Source organism: Ahaetulla prasina, chromosome 4 (genome assembly GCF_028640845.1).
Source record: "Ahaetulla prasina isolate Xishuangbanna chromosome 4, ASM2864084v1, whole genome shotgun sequence".
Taxonomy (NCBI): Eukaryota; Metazoa; Chordata; class Lepidosauria; order Squamata; family Colubridae; genus Ahaetulla; species Ahaetulla prasina.
The window spans coordinates 30,049,207-30,065,825 of record NC_080542.1 but is presented as its reverse complement, the minus strand read 5'-3'; the positions used below and the strand labels follow the sequence as shown (position 1 = coordinate 30,065,825).

The 16,619-nt window shown below is 38.9% G+C and overlaps 1 protein-coding gene across 1 annotated transcript; it reads right to left on the bottom strand.

Moving 5' to 3' along the window:
- Positions 1–245: 245 nt before the first annotated feature.
- LOC131198142 (vomeronasal type-2 receptor 26-like) lies at positions 246–10,053 on the bottom strand. The gene is made up of 6 exons (XM_058182646.1): positions 10,042–10,053; positions 9,265–9,390; positions 6,270–7,112; positions 4,085–4,303; positions 3,139–3,265; positions 246–1,144 (listed from the first exon to the last, which is right to left on the bottom strand). The coding sequence occupies exons 1-6, from the start codon at positions 10,051–10,053 to the stop codon at positions 246–248; spliced, it is 2,226 nt and encodes a 741-aa protein (XP_058038629.1).
- Positions 10,054–16,619: the final 6,566 nt, after the last annotated feature.

Here is a 16,619-nt window from a genome sequence, read left to right as displayed (position 1 = left end):
TGAAACAATTTAAAAGTTCATTGTCCAATAAAAAATTAATAAAGCTCCTGGCAAAGATTTGATTCAACCCCAATGTTTAAAGCTACATCAGAAGTCTTTTCAATTTCAATTAACAGAAAAGAATATATGCTAAATATAATCAACATGATGAAAAGGAAGTGTGATAGATAGCTCTTTATATAAAATTTTGAATGAAAATATGTTGTTAAATAATAAAAAAGTAAATGTGAGCTAATACATGAATGCTATTTTTTTCTAATGAGCAGATCCTTGCTGTTTAATACAGGCTGAAACAGAATTATATAGCACTTAGGGAAAAAAATGCAGCCCAATAATCCAGCACTAGAAGCCAAGATGGAAAAGACCTCCACAGCCACCATGTATTTTCCCTTGGTGCTCAAGTAAGAGGGAATAAAAGAAAACCACACACTGCAAAATACCAACATGCTGAAGGTGATAAATTTGGTTTCATTGAAAATATCAGGCAATTTCTTAGCAAAATATACCACAGTGAAGCTAACAATGGCTAGAAAACTCAAGTAACCCAGAACACAATAAAACATGATATCTGATCCTTCCTTGCATTCCACTACAATTTCTTCAGCTAGAGCATGAAAGTCAAAATTTAGGAAAGGAGGAAATGTTAATAACCATACCATACAAATTCCAACTTGAATCAGGGAGCAGCCAAGAAGGATGAAGATGGCCAGTTTTTTTCCTATCCATTTTTTCAGTTTGGATCCTGGCTTTGTGGCCATGAAAGCAAGTACCACAGTGACAGTTTTGGCCAATATGCAAGAAATAGCTACTGAAAAAATGATGGAAAAAGTGGTTTGTCGCAAATAGCAGGTCAGGATGTGTGGTTTTCCAATGAACAAGAATGAGGAGTGGAAACACAGCAGGAGGGATATAAGTAGATAGTAGGTTAGATCCCGATTGTTGGCTTTGACAATGGGAGTGTTCCGATGTATTGTGAATATCCAAAAGACCCAAACTGTGATTACAGATAACATGACAGCCAAAAAGATTAATGTGACCCCCAAAGGTTCAGTGAACGAGAGGAAGTTAATTGTTTTAGGAAGGCATTGATCTTTGTTTTTGTTTGGATAGTGATCTTCGGGGCATTGGAAGCAATCATCTGTGTCTGAAAGATAGAATATGTACTGTATTAGTATCTAGAGAAAGACATATTTTGCCCCACTATCACCACGAAATATGTGCTTGAGTAAGCAAGATTAACCAATTTATATTTTTAAAAATTGTCCTAAACCTTAATGTAAAATACAATGTGTGGGGGTATCTCTGAATTGGATGTGAGCCCAAATTTCTCATAAGATACCAAGAAAAAAAAACCTGTGAAACTAATTTCTGACTCAGTCTTAACAAGACTGAATGGCTGGGGTATTCTATTTCTGAGCGTGGGTGGCATTGCACTTTTCTCTTTCCATTTTCCTTTTCAAGGTTGGTAAATAATGTGAGAGTCTTCTTAGATGGGCAGTTGTCAGCTGTGACCAGGAAGATCTTTGCACAACATTATCAGATATGGCAATTGCTGTCTTTCCTAGACTGGGTACCCTTCAGATGCTCACTTATGCCCTAGTCACCTTGTGGCTTAAGTCTGCAAAGTGCTGCATATGGGCGTGCTCTTAAAGACCACCTGGAAGCTTCCATTGGTCCAGAATGAAATAGTGCAAATATAATGGCCATCTTCATATAACACTTCTGCTTCATGGGCTTCAGTAGCTATCATGCAATTCAAGAGTGGTTTTTTTTAAATCAGTAAAGCCATATATAGCAGATAGGGCTGATTATTTGAGGACACTTTCTCCCATAACATCTGGCCAAGATGCCTGCAAGACATCTACTCTGGGTTTTTTTTTAATTAAAAAAGTCCAGGGTTTATTAGGATCCTGGAAGGAATCCCTCCTGAGATTGGAAGGCCCCACTGTGCTATTGTTTAGAAGATCCGTGAGGTCCTGGCATTTCACCCAGGCCTTAAATGAAAAGTGATTACAGCATCTCATCGTTGGCATTTTATCCTTTATGTTGTATTGATTTCATTGTAATTTATCTATTTGAGTGACCCGGAGACAATGAAATTTCTGTAAATGATTAACTAACAATATTGTTACTAACAGAAAGAATAGTAAGCTATTCTTAAGTATATATAATTTAGGTTGTATTAATTTAACTGAATGAGGGAGAAAAGGAGGAGGAAAGGAAGAAGGTATAGTTCTCTGAGTGCAAATGCTGATTTAGAACTTTGGGGGAAGATCAAGTTGGGTGTATCCAACTTGATCTTCCAACTGATTTTTTAAAACTAGTGATCATCCCAGACCATAATGCATTAATTATCCACACGCACTTTCACATGATAAAACACATGCTATATACTGAATTTTTTAGGTTTGATAAATGGGATAAATTTCCCAAGGGACACATTTTCTCAGCCTTATTTTAGTTGAATTTTTTTTTCAAAGCTATTCATGTAGAAACACACAAACCTTTGCTATCTTGCCCATTTCTCTAAATATTGTGACTACACATTAATAAATATACACTGGCATAAGGGGGTATCTCTTTAAGGTTATATAACAAAATACCTTATGCCACCAGACTTGAAATCCTGGGTTTAGAAAATTTAGAGCTACGCCGCCTTCGACATGACCTGAGTTTAACTCATAGAATCATCTCTTACAACGTCCTTCCTGTTGAAGACTACTTCAGCTTCAATTGCAACAATACACGAGCACACAATAGATTTAAGCTTAATGTTAACCGCTCCAATCTTGATTGCAGAAAATATGACTTCAGTAACAGAGTTGTTAATGCTTGGAATACACTATCTGACTCTGTGGTATCTTCCCAAAATCCCCAAAGCTTCAACCAAAAACTCAACTATTGACCTCACCCCATTCCTAAGAGGTCTATAAGGGGCATAAGAGCACAAGCGTGCCTACCATTCCTGTCCTATTGTTTCCTTTTGTTATATCCAATTAAAATAGTTATTACATACTCATGCTTATATATATGCTTATATATTGTATAGTTATTTCATGCTTATACTTATATATACTGTGTGATAAAATAAATAAATAAATAAAATAAAATAAACTGTTGGTATATATCTTATCCTACCTATCAGATCTGAAATTTTTCCATCTGCACATGGGACACAATCAAAGCAGCAAAATGGCTTCCCCTCTTTTTTCATTCTGCTGTAACCCGGATGGCAGTTCTCATTGCAGAGAGAAAGTGGTTGTACCTGTCCACAAAGGAAAGAATATAATGACACTCCTGTTTTGATAAGCACTATGTCATTAACTCTGCAATTTTTCCTAATGTCATCCGACGTCAGATATGTGTACTTCCTTGAAATACAGCAAAATTAAAATAAAGATTATAAATAATATTATATAAATAAAATAACAATAAAATAATAATAAAATAAAAAAAAACCAAGTGAGATTGGTTCCCACCTCCTACAAGAACCTGAAGACCTGGCTCTACCAGTTGGCTTTGGGCCTGAGGGGGAATTTCATACTGGAGATAGCTGATTGACTAATAGTAGTTTCCACACACTCCTGTATATTTTTCTTTCTTGTCCCCATTTTCAGTTATAATTGATATTTTATTATAATTTTAATGTGATTGTTTAAAAAATTATTCACATATTTATGGTTACATTTTAACCTGCCCAGAGTCACCTTGTGATGAGATGGGTGGCAAACAAATTAAATAAATAAACAAACAAACAAACAAAGAAGCATTTTAAAATGAACAAAATGGACACAAACAGATGAAAATATATCAACAAATAAAAAGGGAACATAAGGTCTGGAATGTTTTCAAAACAGGTAGACAACTTTTCAAACGATCACCTGGGAATAATTTTTTTTTCATGTGATGTGTTTTGGAGTTGGTGAAATAAAGAGAATGAGAAGGTTAGTGTCAGTGACAAATAATTACCAGTGAGATAGTATTGACTGAAATTATTCAAACGAGAGAAAGCAAAATTGTCAAAGACCATTGTAAGAGAATTTCTCAGCTAACTTGACATTTCTGAAGTCAAACTGCATCTTACCTGGTTAAATGAACTATGCCATGTGATGGTATCTGTTTTAATGATGAGTTCTTTGTCCCGTGGATCCATCTTTCCCACTCTCACTCTTACAAAAGATTGGTTTGGAAAAACAACCCAGTTTAGAATATCATATCCTGCTGTTAATTCACCATTTTCATTGAAAGACATAATATGCCCAGCACTATTATTAAAAGTGATGCTCCTCAAGAAGGGATGAATCTATAGAGATAAAAGCACATTTCCCTAATCACTGTTTCCACTATATTATTCTTGTTTTTATCTCAGTTTAGGAATTCATTCATACAAGTTTAACATTTTATCTTTTCAGACTTACAATGTATTGAAGTTCTTGCCTGGGAAGGTAGAGATAGCTACGTACATGGACAGTACTGTCATCTCTACTATCCATATACAATAGATATGGGAATATCTATGATATGGAATCCCACCAGGTCCAAGGTTGACTCAGCCTTCCATCCTTTATAAGGTAGGTAAAATGAGAACCCAGATTGTTGGGGGGGGGCAATAAGTTGATTTTGTAAATATACAAATAGAATGAGACTATTGCCTTACACACTGTAAGCCGCCCTGAGTCTTCGGAGAAGGGCGGGATATAAATGTATAAATGTAAATAAAAAAAAAAGATAATCAGTCAAGAAATAGAATATTAATTTTAAACAGGCATCTGCTATTGCAGTATGAAAATAGTTGGCTCCTGAACGTATGCAGGCTAAGATGAACATCAAATATATTTCCTATCAAAATTCTTTCATCATGCCTTCTGAATATAAATAACTTGGAGCAGCCTCACCTCTTCATCTAACAGTAGGATCAGTCCAATTCAAAAGGATCAGATCTGGAATCTACTTTTTTCTTTTTCTACAAAGTTAAATTAAGAGATGAATTCAGGAGGGATATTTTCAAGAGCAATCGAGTAAATAGAGATTGCAAATATAGATTGAGATCAGTGGTTGGTTGCCCCTGGTTCGCTCTGGTTCTGTACAGCCGGTAGTAAAACTCTGCTGGCGTTTGGAGAACCGGTAGTGATGGCTGGCTGGCCATGCCCCTGAACCGGTTCTCCGATCATCAGAGGTTTGTGGGTTTTTTTACGTTTAAAAGCCTCTTTTCTTCAGCCAAAAAAAAAGGCTTTTAAAAGAAAAAAAAACCCACTGATGATCGCGTGGCTGAGCAGGGATCCTCAGAGGATCCTTTTAAAAACTTTTTTTCCTCTGGCCCACCTAATCCCCCCTCCTCACTTACTAATTAAGTAAGCTCCTTTTGGGCTTGCTTTCCTTCGCTTCTCCAATCAGTTGCATCAGCTGCAACTGACTATGGCTTCCTGCAATCCATGTGCCTTTGCTGGCTGAGGAACTCTGGGAGTTGAAGTCCACAAACCTGCCTAGAATCCATCTGATCAGTCAGTAACTGCTTTGCTGGCTGAGGAACTCTGGGAGTTGAAGTCCACAAACCTTAAAGTTGCTAAGGTTGGAGACCCCTGATTTAAAAAATATAAATAAAATAATAAAATACTTATGCAGCTTTCTGAGATTTGGTGTGTTTCTGTAGTGTTTCACTCTAACTACACAAACACACAGAATCTCACAAAGCTGTATGTGGCATTTTGTGTGTGTGTGTGTGTGTGAGTCTGTTGTGTTGTGTGTGTGTGTGTGTGTAAAGTGTGAAAGTTAGTTTTTGAGCTTTTTGTGCCTTTGTGAGGTTCCTGCTTGTTGCAGGGGCTCTTTTGGGTGAAATGCAGCTGCTTTTACATTGTGTGTGAGTCAGTTGTGTTGTGTTGTGTGTGTGTAAAGTGTGAAAGTTGGTTTTTGGTACCTCTTATTGTTTTGTATACTTTGTTTATTATTTTTATTATTTATTGTTATTGGCCACGCCCACCCAGTCACATGATGGCCAAGCCACGCCCAGTGTCACATGACCATCAAGCCACACCCACAAAATAAGCCACACCCACAGAACCGGTAGTAACAAAAATTAGAACCCACCCCTGATTGACATGTCTTAGTATTAAAACATATTAGCATGTGTTAAAATATCATAAGCAACTCTGTAAAAAACACTGGAGATGCAAAAAAGAAAATCAGTAGAAATATCCCACCTATAAAACCATCAGTGCTTTATACAATTTTTCATCCATTAGACTAAAACTGAAATAGCAAAAATATATTACCTGCCAAGGTTTCTGATCCAGAAGATGTCTATTAAATATAGTATTTCTTTGTGGTCTGGGTTTGTAGATGTCATGCAAAGCATTTGCTAAGACATAAATAGCATTGTAAATTCGGTAGCTCTGGGAAGTCATTCTCATTTCAAAAAGAACTCCTGGCAAATTGCTCAGCTTCTCTTGCCCGGTGCATTCTTTTTCATTATGACTAGAAAGTGAGCAGTCAAATGCCTGTTGCCAGAAAACTTGGATAAATTGATCATTGTTATCTGAATGAGGATCTAATCCCTGCAGAAAATGGGTGAATCCCAGCAGTTCATTGAAGTGAATTGCAAAAGATAAGGCACCATGGAAGAACATCATATCAAAACTTTTCTGCAATATGTCTGATGAGAAATCCCAATGGGCTGTCATAATCCAGATTTTATTCACTGGTTTACTTTCATTGCCTTTCAAAAGATTATATACATACACCAACCATTTAATACATGTTATAGTTCTATGATTTGCATGTAGCACAAACACATTAACTTCAGATGAAGTTAATAACATGGATTCAGGTGATGTGTGCATGAATAAGTCATAGTAGTTTAAATAATGAGATAATGTTGGTACATTTGCAATGATGGCTGGGCAGATGCCATGCTGAGAGAGCAGTGGAGTTAAGGTCTGTACAAACTTTTCTCCATCATCATCATCAGTTGCAATGATCCCAATCCAAGTCCACTGGAAATACAAAAGAAGTTGTACAATTCCTGAATATTGAACTACATCACTTGGCATCATTCTATACAAGAAAGGGAGAAATTTGCGAGCATTCATCAGTGGAGCAAATACAGAAAAGGCAATCTGCCAAGTAAAAAAAAAAGGTAAACATTAAATTTCACCAATATTTGTCATGATTTTATTTCCTTTTTGGTGATGATTATTGTAACCTGATTAGCCACTCCGCTGAATAAATCATTTGGAACAAACTCTTTGAAAATCCTATTATCTTCTTTCAGTGGAGATATTCACAATATTTCAAAAATTCAGTATGTCATTTTCTCAAACTCAGCTTTTTTTAGTATTCTCATGAGTTATCAAATCTTTGCTCTGTGGCAAAAATATATCATATGGTACAATGATCAAAGATTTTAAATCCATTTATATTTAATGACATTGCACAGAAGACATTTTTGAGACCAGGCATACATTTTTCCCATGAAAATATTGAGACATTAAGATTTGGGAGAAAAATAGAAAAGTAACAACTAGAGAATGCAAGGCTGCATGTAGTCATCAAGACCAGCTAGGAAAATGTCATATTTATTGTGAAAGATAGGAATTTTTTTAAACATATAAGGACATCATCACAAGAATTGTATTTAACATATTTGATTTAAATGTAAATTATATAAATGCAAATTTTTGTTTTATTCTGCCTTTTCTGAGAAGAAGAATGCATATTCTGTCAAATCACCCAAAGGTCAAATGCAGCCGTTGATAATGAAAATTGCCTTTTACAAATAAAAAGATAGAATATGGAAACTTTTGTGAAGCAGTCTTTGTATCTACCTGAGGAATTTTATAGAGCCCAGTGAGAGTTGCCATGTAGAAGGAAGTGGAAGAGTCCAATCCCCCAACAACGGCCATCATTTTTTTTCCTTCTCACAGCTATAATTAGGAATGGTCCTTTTCCAAGTGGAAAGAAGCTTCAAAGTATTGTAATAAGTCATTCTTGGATTGGAATAACTGTCATAGATGTGAAATCCCAGGGAAAGATTTGATAAAGTTTGGGAATTCTCATTGATCTCCTTCACTGCAAATGCCATGGTCAGGACATGCTGGTAGTTCTTCAGTTTCATGCTAAAAGCAGAATTACATTATGAAAAAAATACAGTCATTTCTTATGGAACCATTTGTTTAGTGCTATGTCAGTTTATATACAGAAAACCTTTGTTATCACCAAATGCAGTCTTAATACATATGTCTAAGTAAAGATTTATATCTGAATTTAGTAAGATCTACAGAGCCACTTTAATGGATAATTTATTCATAAGTTCTTCCTTATTTATAAAAATGTCAATGTGTATAGCAATAACATTTAGACTTATTTACCATTTCACAGTGCTATATAACCCTCTCTAAGTAGTTTAAGTCAGCATATTGCCTCCAAGCATCATTTTACTGACCTCAAAAGGATAAAAGGTTGAGTCAACTGTGAACATGGGAGATTTGAACTGCAAAGTTGTAGGCAGTCAGCAGAAGTACCCTGCAGTACTACATTATAATATAATACATATTATTCTGTTTTTCAAGTTATTCAGTATGTTCTGAGCGATGCTATATTTTCCTTTCTACTCAATGCAAAGTAGAACATTTATTCCCATATTGTTTCATGAAAATTCACATACAAATGAAATAAGAAAATTGTTAAATTTTAAGATGTCAAAAAAAAAATCCTTCTGTTTTCATTTCAATATCATCACCTGAGAATTTCAGCTAAGCTTTGCAGATAAATCCACAGTGTAATCAAGATAAAGAATAAAAAGGAATGCTGGATATGATGAAGAATAAAAAAGTATAAAATATAAAGCTATGAGAAACTGAACAACAATAATAACAACATGCAGAATAGTTTCTAGAAGTCAAGAGCTATTGCAGTAGCAGGTGAAACTTGAAAATCACAGTGAAAAATAAGAATGATTAACAGGACAAGATAGAAATAAAGAAATGGGAGAGAAAGGAAAGCTATATGGTGTTAAAATTAACACAAGCACTGAGCTGGATCTAGATTTTGGAACAGACCTCAGCTTAGGTCATACCAAACTTAAAATTCATATACCCAGATCATAATATAGACCAAGACTGATTGCCAAATATTCCATTGCAAATTGCAGAAATATTCCATTTTTGTCTATTTGTGTTTTGAATTTTAAAAAAGAAAAAAGTATCCGTACACAAGGTCACATAAAGGCTTCATTTTGAAATTTTCATTGAAAGATGGCATGTCAAATACGCAGTTGTACTGAGTTGTAATTGCTCCTATGATTAAGTCCCCTGTCTGACAATATTCATTCAGTATCTGAATGGGCTCATTAATCATACATATAGCACTCAGAGTTTTGCATTCAGTTGATTGCTGCTGCAACCACAGTATGAGCAAAAGCAATAGAAATGTTTTTGCCATTCCATCAAAAAGTAGTTCAGATTTCATACATCAATAGTGTCATCCATCATTAGTTTGGATATACCACATTGTCTTGAGTGGCTTCAGATACTTTTCATAAAGGTAAATTTTTAGTGGTGATGTGGCAAGCTTCAACAATCTCTCAGTCCATATTCCAATTACACAGAGATACAGTAGTTAATATAAGCTTCCACAAAGCGCTACTGTTGTATATGTGACTTCAGGAAAGTGTTGTATGGTTTGCCAAGTTGGGGATAATTGCTAGGTTATTGTGTAAGGCATTCTGTGATACACAGGGGAAAAATAAACATAGTTGCTCAATTTGTCTCTAAATAAGACATCTGTGGCAAGTGTAAACAATAGGATTTAGGTAGAAATAAGAACATTTCTATGCTTATCTCAGGATGAATTGGATTCTTGCAGAAAACGGTCTTTATAACAGGTAGGACAGGTTACTAAAATGGTCCCTTTCTTATCATATCTGAACATATCTTAAATAACTTAATAATTGAATCAGGTGTGATAAACATAGGAGTTGTAGTAATGTTTTCCAGTCAAGTTTGGGTTCCTATCCCTATTTCAGAGCCTTAAAGAAATTTTGCTTACCTTCTGGGACATAGTATGTTAAAGGAGAATATTGTAGCTCAGGATTGAAATGTGGGGTCCTTTCTGCTCTCAAGAAAGCTTGGTTGCTTTCTTGCAGATATTTCATTACCCAAACTAGGTAATATCATCACTGCTAGCTTCGACTACCTAGCTTGGATAATGAAATGTCTGCAAGAAAACAACCAGAGAAGATCAATGACCCAACACATAGTATATTCTACAGATCTGTGATCTGTACATTTATTATCTTTTCCCCTTATTCACTTGATATTTGTGCCTGAGTTGTATGCCATATAATAGTTGGGCAACTATTTCTGCTGTAAATAATTGGGACATATAGCACAGCTGGGACATATTGTTGCTTATGAAATTTAATTATTGTTTGTGTGCTCTTTTGGGCAGTAGAAAAGACATATAAGTAGTCCTTTACTTACAACAGTTCATTTAGTGACTGTTTGAAGTTACAATGGCACTGAAAAAAAAGATTTATGACTATTTTTCACACTTACGACTGTTCCAGCATCCCCATGGTTATGTGATCAGAATTCAGCTACTTGGCAACTGAGGCATATTTATGACAGATGCAGTTTTCCTGGATCATGTGATCTCCTTTTGTGACTTTCTGACAAGCAAAGTCAATGGGGAAGCCAAATTCATTTAACAACTGTGTGACTAACTTTACAACTTAGGTGATTCACTTGGCAAATATGGCAAGAAAGGTCATAAAATAGGGCAAAACTCATTTAACAAATTTATCACTTAGCAAAATGATTTTTTTGGCTCAGTTGTGGCTGTAAATTAACGACTACCTATAATTTACATGGGCTGTTAATTTTCCCATGGCCTGAAATACTATGCCCAAGTATTTAAAGCAGGGGTGTCAAATGCACATTGTCACAGTGGCATCATGTGACTTTTTCCCCCTTCGCTAAACTGGGCATGGGCTTGACCAGCATGTGACACATCTGGCCCATGGGCCACGACAGCCCTGATTTAAAGTATTCAATTTGTTCCAGTTCATGGGAATCAATTGTCCATTTGTACTTTTGTTTTTTTGGTAGAAAAGATTAGCATTTTAGAGTTGTCATAATTAATTATTAATTGCCTGAAACAAGAATTATCTTGCACTAACACAGCCATCACAAAATCACATTTAAATGCTACCTTCTGTGGATGCACATCTTGGTGATCCAGTCTACCTCTACCCTTATCAATTTTGATGTTGATTTCAATGAAAGAGTTTTATGTATAGCATGCACTATGATATGGATTGTATTATAGCTGCTATAGCTTTGACCCATCATGCTCATCTTAAAAAGAACACCGGGAAAGTCTCGAGTTCCTTATGGTCAGTGCATAGGTCTGTGCTCTCATATCTGAACTGGGAACTGAGCTGGGGAGGTTACATGCAACCACATGTTTACTGGACTCGTGTCCTTCCTGGCTGGTGCTGGCTACTCAGGAAGTGACACGAGACTGGCTCCAGGGAATTATAAACGCTTCATTGTTGGAAGGGGTTTTCCCCACTTCCTTGAAAGAGGCGGTGGTGAGACCCCTCCTCAAGAAGCCTTCCCTGGACCCAGCTATTTTGGGAAATTACCATCCAGTCTCCAACCTTCGCTTTGTGGCGAAGGTTGTAGAGAGTGTGGTTGCATGGCAGCTTCCCCAGTACCTGGATGAAGCTGTCTATCTAGACCCGTTCCAGTCCGGCTTCCGGTCTGGACATAGTACGGAGACAGCTTTGGTCGCGTTGGTGGATGACCTCTGGAGGGCCAGGGATAGGGGTTGTTCATCTGCCCTGGTCCTATTAGATCTCTCACTGGCTTTCGATACCATCGACCATGGTATCTTGCTGCACCGGTTGGGGAGTTTGGGAGTGGGAGGCACTGTTTATCGGTGGTTCTCCTCCTATCTCTCCGACCGGTCGCAGACGGTGTTGACAGGGGGGCAGAGGTCGACTGTGAGGCGCCTTACTTGTGGGGTGCCTCAGGGGTCGATTCTCTCGCCCCTCCTGTTCAACATCTATATGAAGCCGCTGGGTGAGGTCATTAGTGGTTTCGGGGTGAGTTGCCATCTGTACGCTGATGACACGCAGCTGTACTTCTCAACCCCGGGCCACCACAATGAAGCTGTCGAAGTGCTGTCCCGGTGTCTGGAAGCCGTACGGGTCTGGATGGGGAGAAACAGACTCAAGCTCAATCCCTCCAAGACAGAGTGGCTGTGGATGCCGGCACCCTGGTACAGTCAGCTGCAGCCGCGACTGGCTGTTGGGGGCGAGTTATTGGCCCCAATGGAAAGGGTGCGCAACTTGGGTGTCCTCTTGGATGGGCGGCTGTCGTTTGACGATTATTTGGCGGCTGTCTCCAAGAGGGCCTTTCACCAAGTATGCTTGGTTCGCCAGTTGCGCCCCTTCCTTGACCGGGATGCCTTATGCACGGTCACTCATGCTCTTGTCACTTCCAGTTTGGATTATTGCAATGCTCTCTACATGGGGCTGCCCTTGAAGTGCACCCGGAGGCTGCAGCTAGTCCAGAATGCAGCTGCGCGGGTAATAGTGGGAGCAACTCGTTGCTCCCATGTAACACCACTCCTGCGCAGTCTGCACTGGCTACCTGTGGTCTTTCGGGTGCGCTTTAAGATTCTGGTTACCACCTTTAAAGTGCTCCATGGCTTAGGGCCATGTTTTAAATTTTGGCCATCTTGAAATGTGTTTGGTTTTAGTCGTGTTTTAATTGTTTATATTGTGGATTTTATTTGGCTGTACACCACCCTGAGTCCTTCGGGAGAAGGGCGGTATAAAAATCTAATAAAATAAATAAATAAAATAAAATAAAATAAATAGGCATCCACATAGCAATAGCAATAACAATAAGCACTTGGATGTACATACATACCATACTCTCTGAGCGGTTTACAAATGTCAGTATATTTCCCCCAACAATCTGGCTTTTATTGATCTCAGAAAGATGGAAGACTGAATCAACCTTGAGCTGGTCAGGATTAAACTCTTGGCCGAGGGAAGTGTTAGCCTGCAATACTGCATTCTAAATACTGCAAAACCGCAGCTTCAAATGCTTGTTCCAGAAGATCCAGATGAATCCGTCTCCTTTCTCAATTAATGCAAATATACTGTATTTTTCAGAGTATAAGACATACCTTTTTCCCTCAAAAAAGAGGATGAAAATCTGGGTGCATCTTATATTCCAAATGTAGCACCACCCAGGTTCTCAAACAGGTTTCAGAGGCTGAAAAAAGCATCAGAAACTAAGCTTCAGAAAAGAAGCTCCTAAACAGAGCTTCAGAAAAAAAAAAAAAAAGCCCCAAACAGAGCTTGGGGGAAAAAAAAGTCCCAGACAGAGCTTCAGAGGCTTTTTTTCTGAAGCTGTTTTGGAGGCTTTCAGAGGCAGAAAAAGTTTTTTCTGAAACAGAGTTTCAGAAGTTTCAGAGGCAGAAAAAAAAAAGCAAAAAAAAAAAAAAAAAAAGCAAGGCACAAAGCTCACAACCAAGGAACCTGTTGCTAAAATTCACTTCTGGGAATAGCTGATTGGGGGGATTCCAGGAGGCCAATCCACCTGCCAATCAGCTTTTTTCTTATTTTCCTTCCCAAAAAATAACACATGTTTTATACTCCGGTGCGTCTTATACTCCGAAAAATACTGTAGGTTTTGAAGAAAATATTGAAAACCCAGCAGATTATTTTTGTGGATTGTGAATGATAATATTCAGTGGAAGATGTGGATATCCAAATCTTTCTGTACTGTCTGGGATGAGAAATTAGAGTTGGCTGTTATAATCCATATGTTACTGATGGATGCATTTATCAAGCCTTAGAGAATCTCATGATATAGCATATTACTTTCTGAGAACCAGCATTCAAAACAAAAACTTTGATATTAGAATTGGCTAATGAAAAAGCCATGCAAATTAAGAGTTCTAATCTGGGGTGCTATTCAGCAGGTTCTGACAGGTTCTGGAGAATCAGTAACAGAAATTTTGAGTAGTTCGGAGAACTGGCAAATACCACTTCTGGCTGGCCCCAGAGTGGGGTGGGAATGGAGATTTTGCAATATCCTTCCCCTGCCATGCCCACCAAGCCATGCCCACAGTAAAAAAATTTGAATTCCAACACTGGCTCTAATGACTGGAATTTCTCTAAATCATCAGACAGGAATGGTGCTTTTATAATGTTGATAGTATGGATGTCATGTCTTATAAAGAAATATCTGCACAATTTTCTCCTTTGTTATCATTGGCTGTAATGATCCCAATCTGTGTCTACTGAAAATGTTGAAGAAGCTGGACAAAGCCTAAAAATTGAAATTCTTCATTAGACAACATTTGGTAAAAGGAAGTAAGATGGCTTCTAATGTTCATTCTGGTGCTAAATTTATTTATTTATTTATTTATTATTTAGATTTTTATACCACCCTTCTCCCGAAGGACTCAGGGCAGTGTACAGCCAAATTAAAACAATTCAATATACAAAATTAAAACAACAGTTAAAATACATATTCTATAAGTGGCCGAGAATTAAAACCGTCAAATTGACCCATACTAAAATACCCCCATTAAAATTATTAAAAATTCAAAAATTTTAAAATTTAAAAATCAAGTCAATCCCGCTTGGATAAACAGATACATTTTCAGTTCACGGCGAAAGGTCCGAAGATCAGGTAATTGGCACAAATCGGGGGAAAGTTCGTTCCAGAGGGTAGGTGCTCCAACAGAGAAGGCCCTTCCCCTGGGGGCCGCCAGCCGACATTGCTTGGTGGACGACACCCTGAGAAGACCCTCTCTGTGTGAGCGTATGGGTCGGTGGGAGGTATAAGGTAACAGCAGGCGGTCCCGTAAATACCCGGGCCCTAAGCCATGGAGCGCTTTAAAGGTGGTAACCAACACCTTGAAGCGCACCCGAAAGACCCAGGTAGCCAGTGCAGACTGCGCAGGAGCGGTGTTACACGGGAGCAACGTGTGGCTCCCTCAATCACCCGCGCAGCTGCATTCTGAACTAACTGGACCTTCCGAGTGCACTTCAGGGGTAGCCCCATGTAGAGAGCATTGCAATAATCTAGATGAGAAATGACGAGATCATGAGTGACCGTGCATAAGGCATCCCGGTCAAGAAAGGGGCGCAACTGGCGAACCAGGCGGACCTGGTAAAAGGCTCTCCTGGAGACGGCCGCCAACTGAACTTCAAATGACAGCCGTCCATCCAGGAGAACGCCCAAGTTGCGCACCCTTTCTGTTGGGGCCAATGACTCGCCCCCAACAGTCAGCCGCGGTTGCAGCTGACTGTACCAGGCATCCACAGCCACTCCGTCTTGGATGGATTGAGTCTGAGTTTGTTTCTCCCCATCCAGACCCGTACGGCTTCCAGGCACCAGGACAGCACTTCGACAGCTTCGTTGGGGTGGCCCGGGGTGGAAAAGTACAGCTGAGTATCATCAGCGTACAGCTGGTAACTCACCCCAAAGCCACTGATGACCTCGCCCAATGGCTTCATCTAGATGTTGAACAGGAGAGGCAAGAGAATCGACCCCTAAGGCATCCCACAAGTAAGGCGCCTCGCGGTCGATCTCTGCCTTCCTGTCAACACCGTCTGCGACCGGTCAGAGAGATAGGAGGAGAACCACCGATAAACAGTGCCTCCCACTCCCAAACTCTCCAACCGGTGCAGCAGGATACCATGGTCGATGGTATCAAAAGCCGATGAGAGGTCTAACAGGACCAGGGCAGATGAACAACCCCTATCCCTGGCCCTCCAGAGGTCATCCATCAACGTGACCAAAGCTGTCTCCATGCTATATCCGGACCGGAAGCCGGACTGGAACGGGTCTAGATAGACAGCTTCATCCAGGTACCAAGGGAGCTGCCATGCCACCACACTCTTTACAATCTTCGCCACAAAGCGAAGGTTAGAGACTGGACGATAATTACCCAAAATAGCTGGGTCCAGGGAAGGCTTCTTGAGGAGGGGTCTCACCACCGCCTCTTTCAAGGCGGCGGGAAAGACCCCTTCCAACAAAGAAGCATTTATAATTCCCTGGAGCCAGCCTCGTGTCACCTCCTGAGTGGCCAGCACCAGCCAGGAGGGACACAGGTCCAGTAAACATGTAGTGGCATGTAACCTCCCCAATAATCTGTCCACCTCCTCGAGAGCCACAGAATCAAACTCATCCCAAACAACATCAACAAGACGCATCTCAGTCATCTCATCCGGATCATCGCAATTTTGGTCCAAACTATCCCTATGCGTGCTATATAAACAAATATAAATTGTTTATTTTTTTAAATGGGACGGGATGCATATCAGTTTGTTATATCATAAATATTTATTTGAATGAACCTGGAAAAAGAGAAGCCATATATATTTTCATATAGGTAAAATCAGAAAGAATAGAGGTACTAGAATATAAAATATGAGCAAATCCAATTCCCTACTGGTCCTAAGGATGCTATCTAGTTTGGGTAATGAAATATCTGCTGGAAAATTATCAAGACACAGAACACCAAAGATCCCTAATTTCAACCCTGAGTTATAAATATTGTCCTATATTTATCTGAAGAGTTTTGTAATT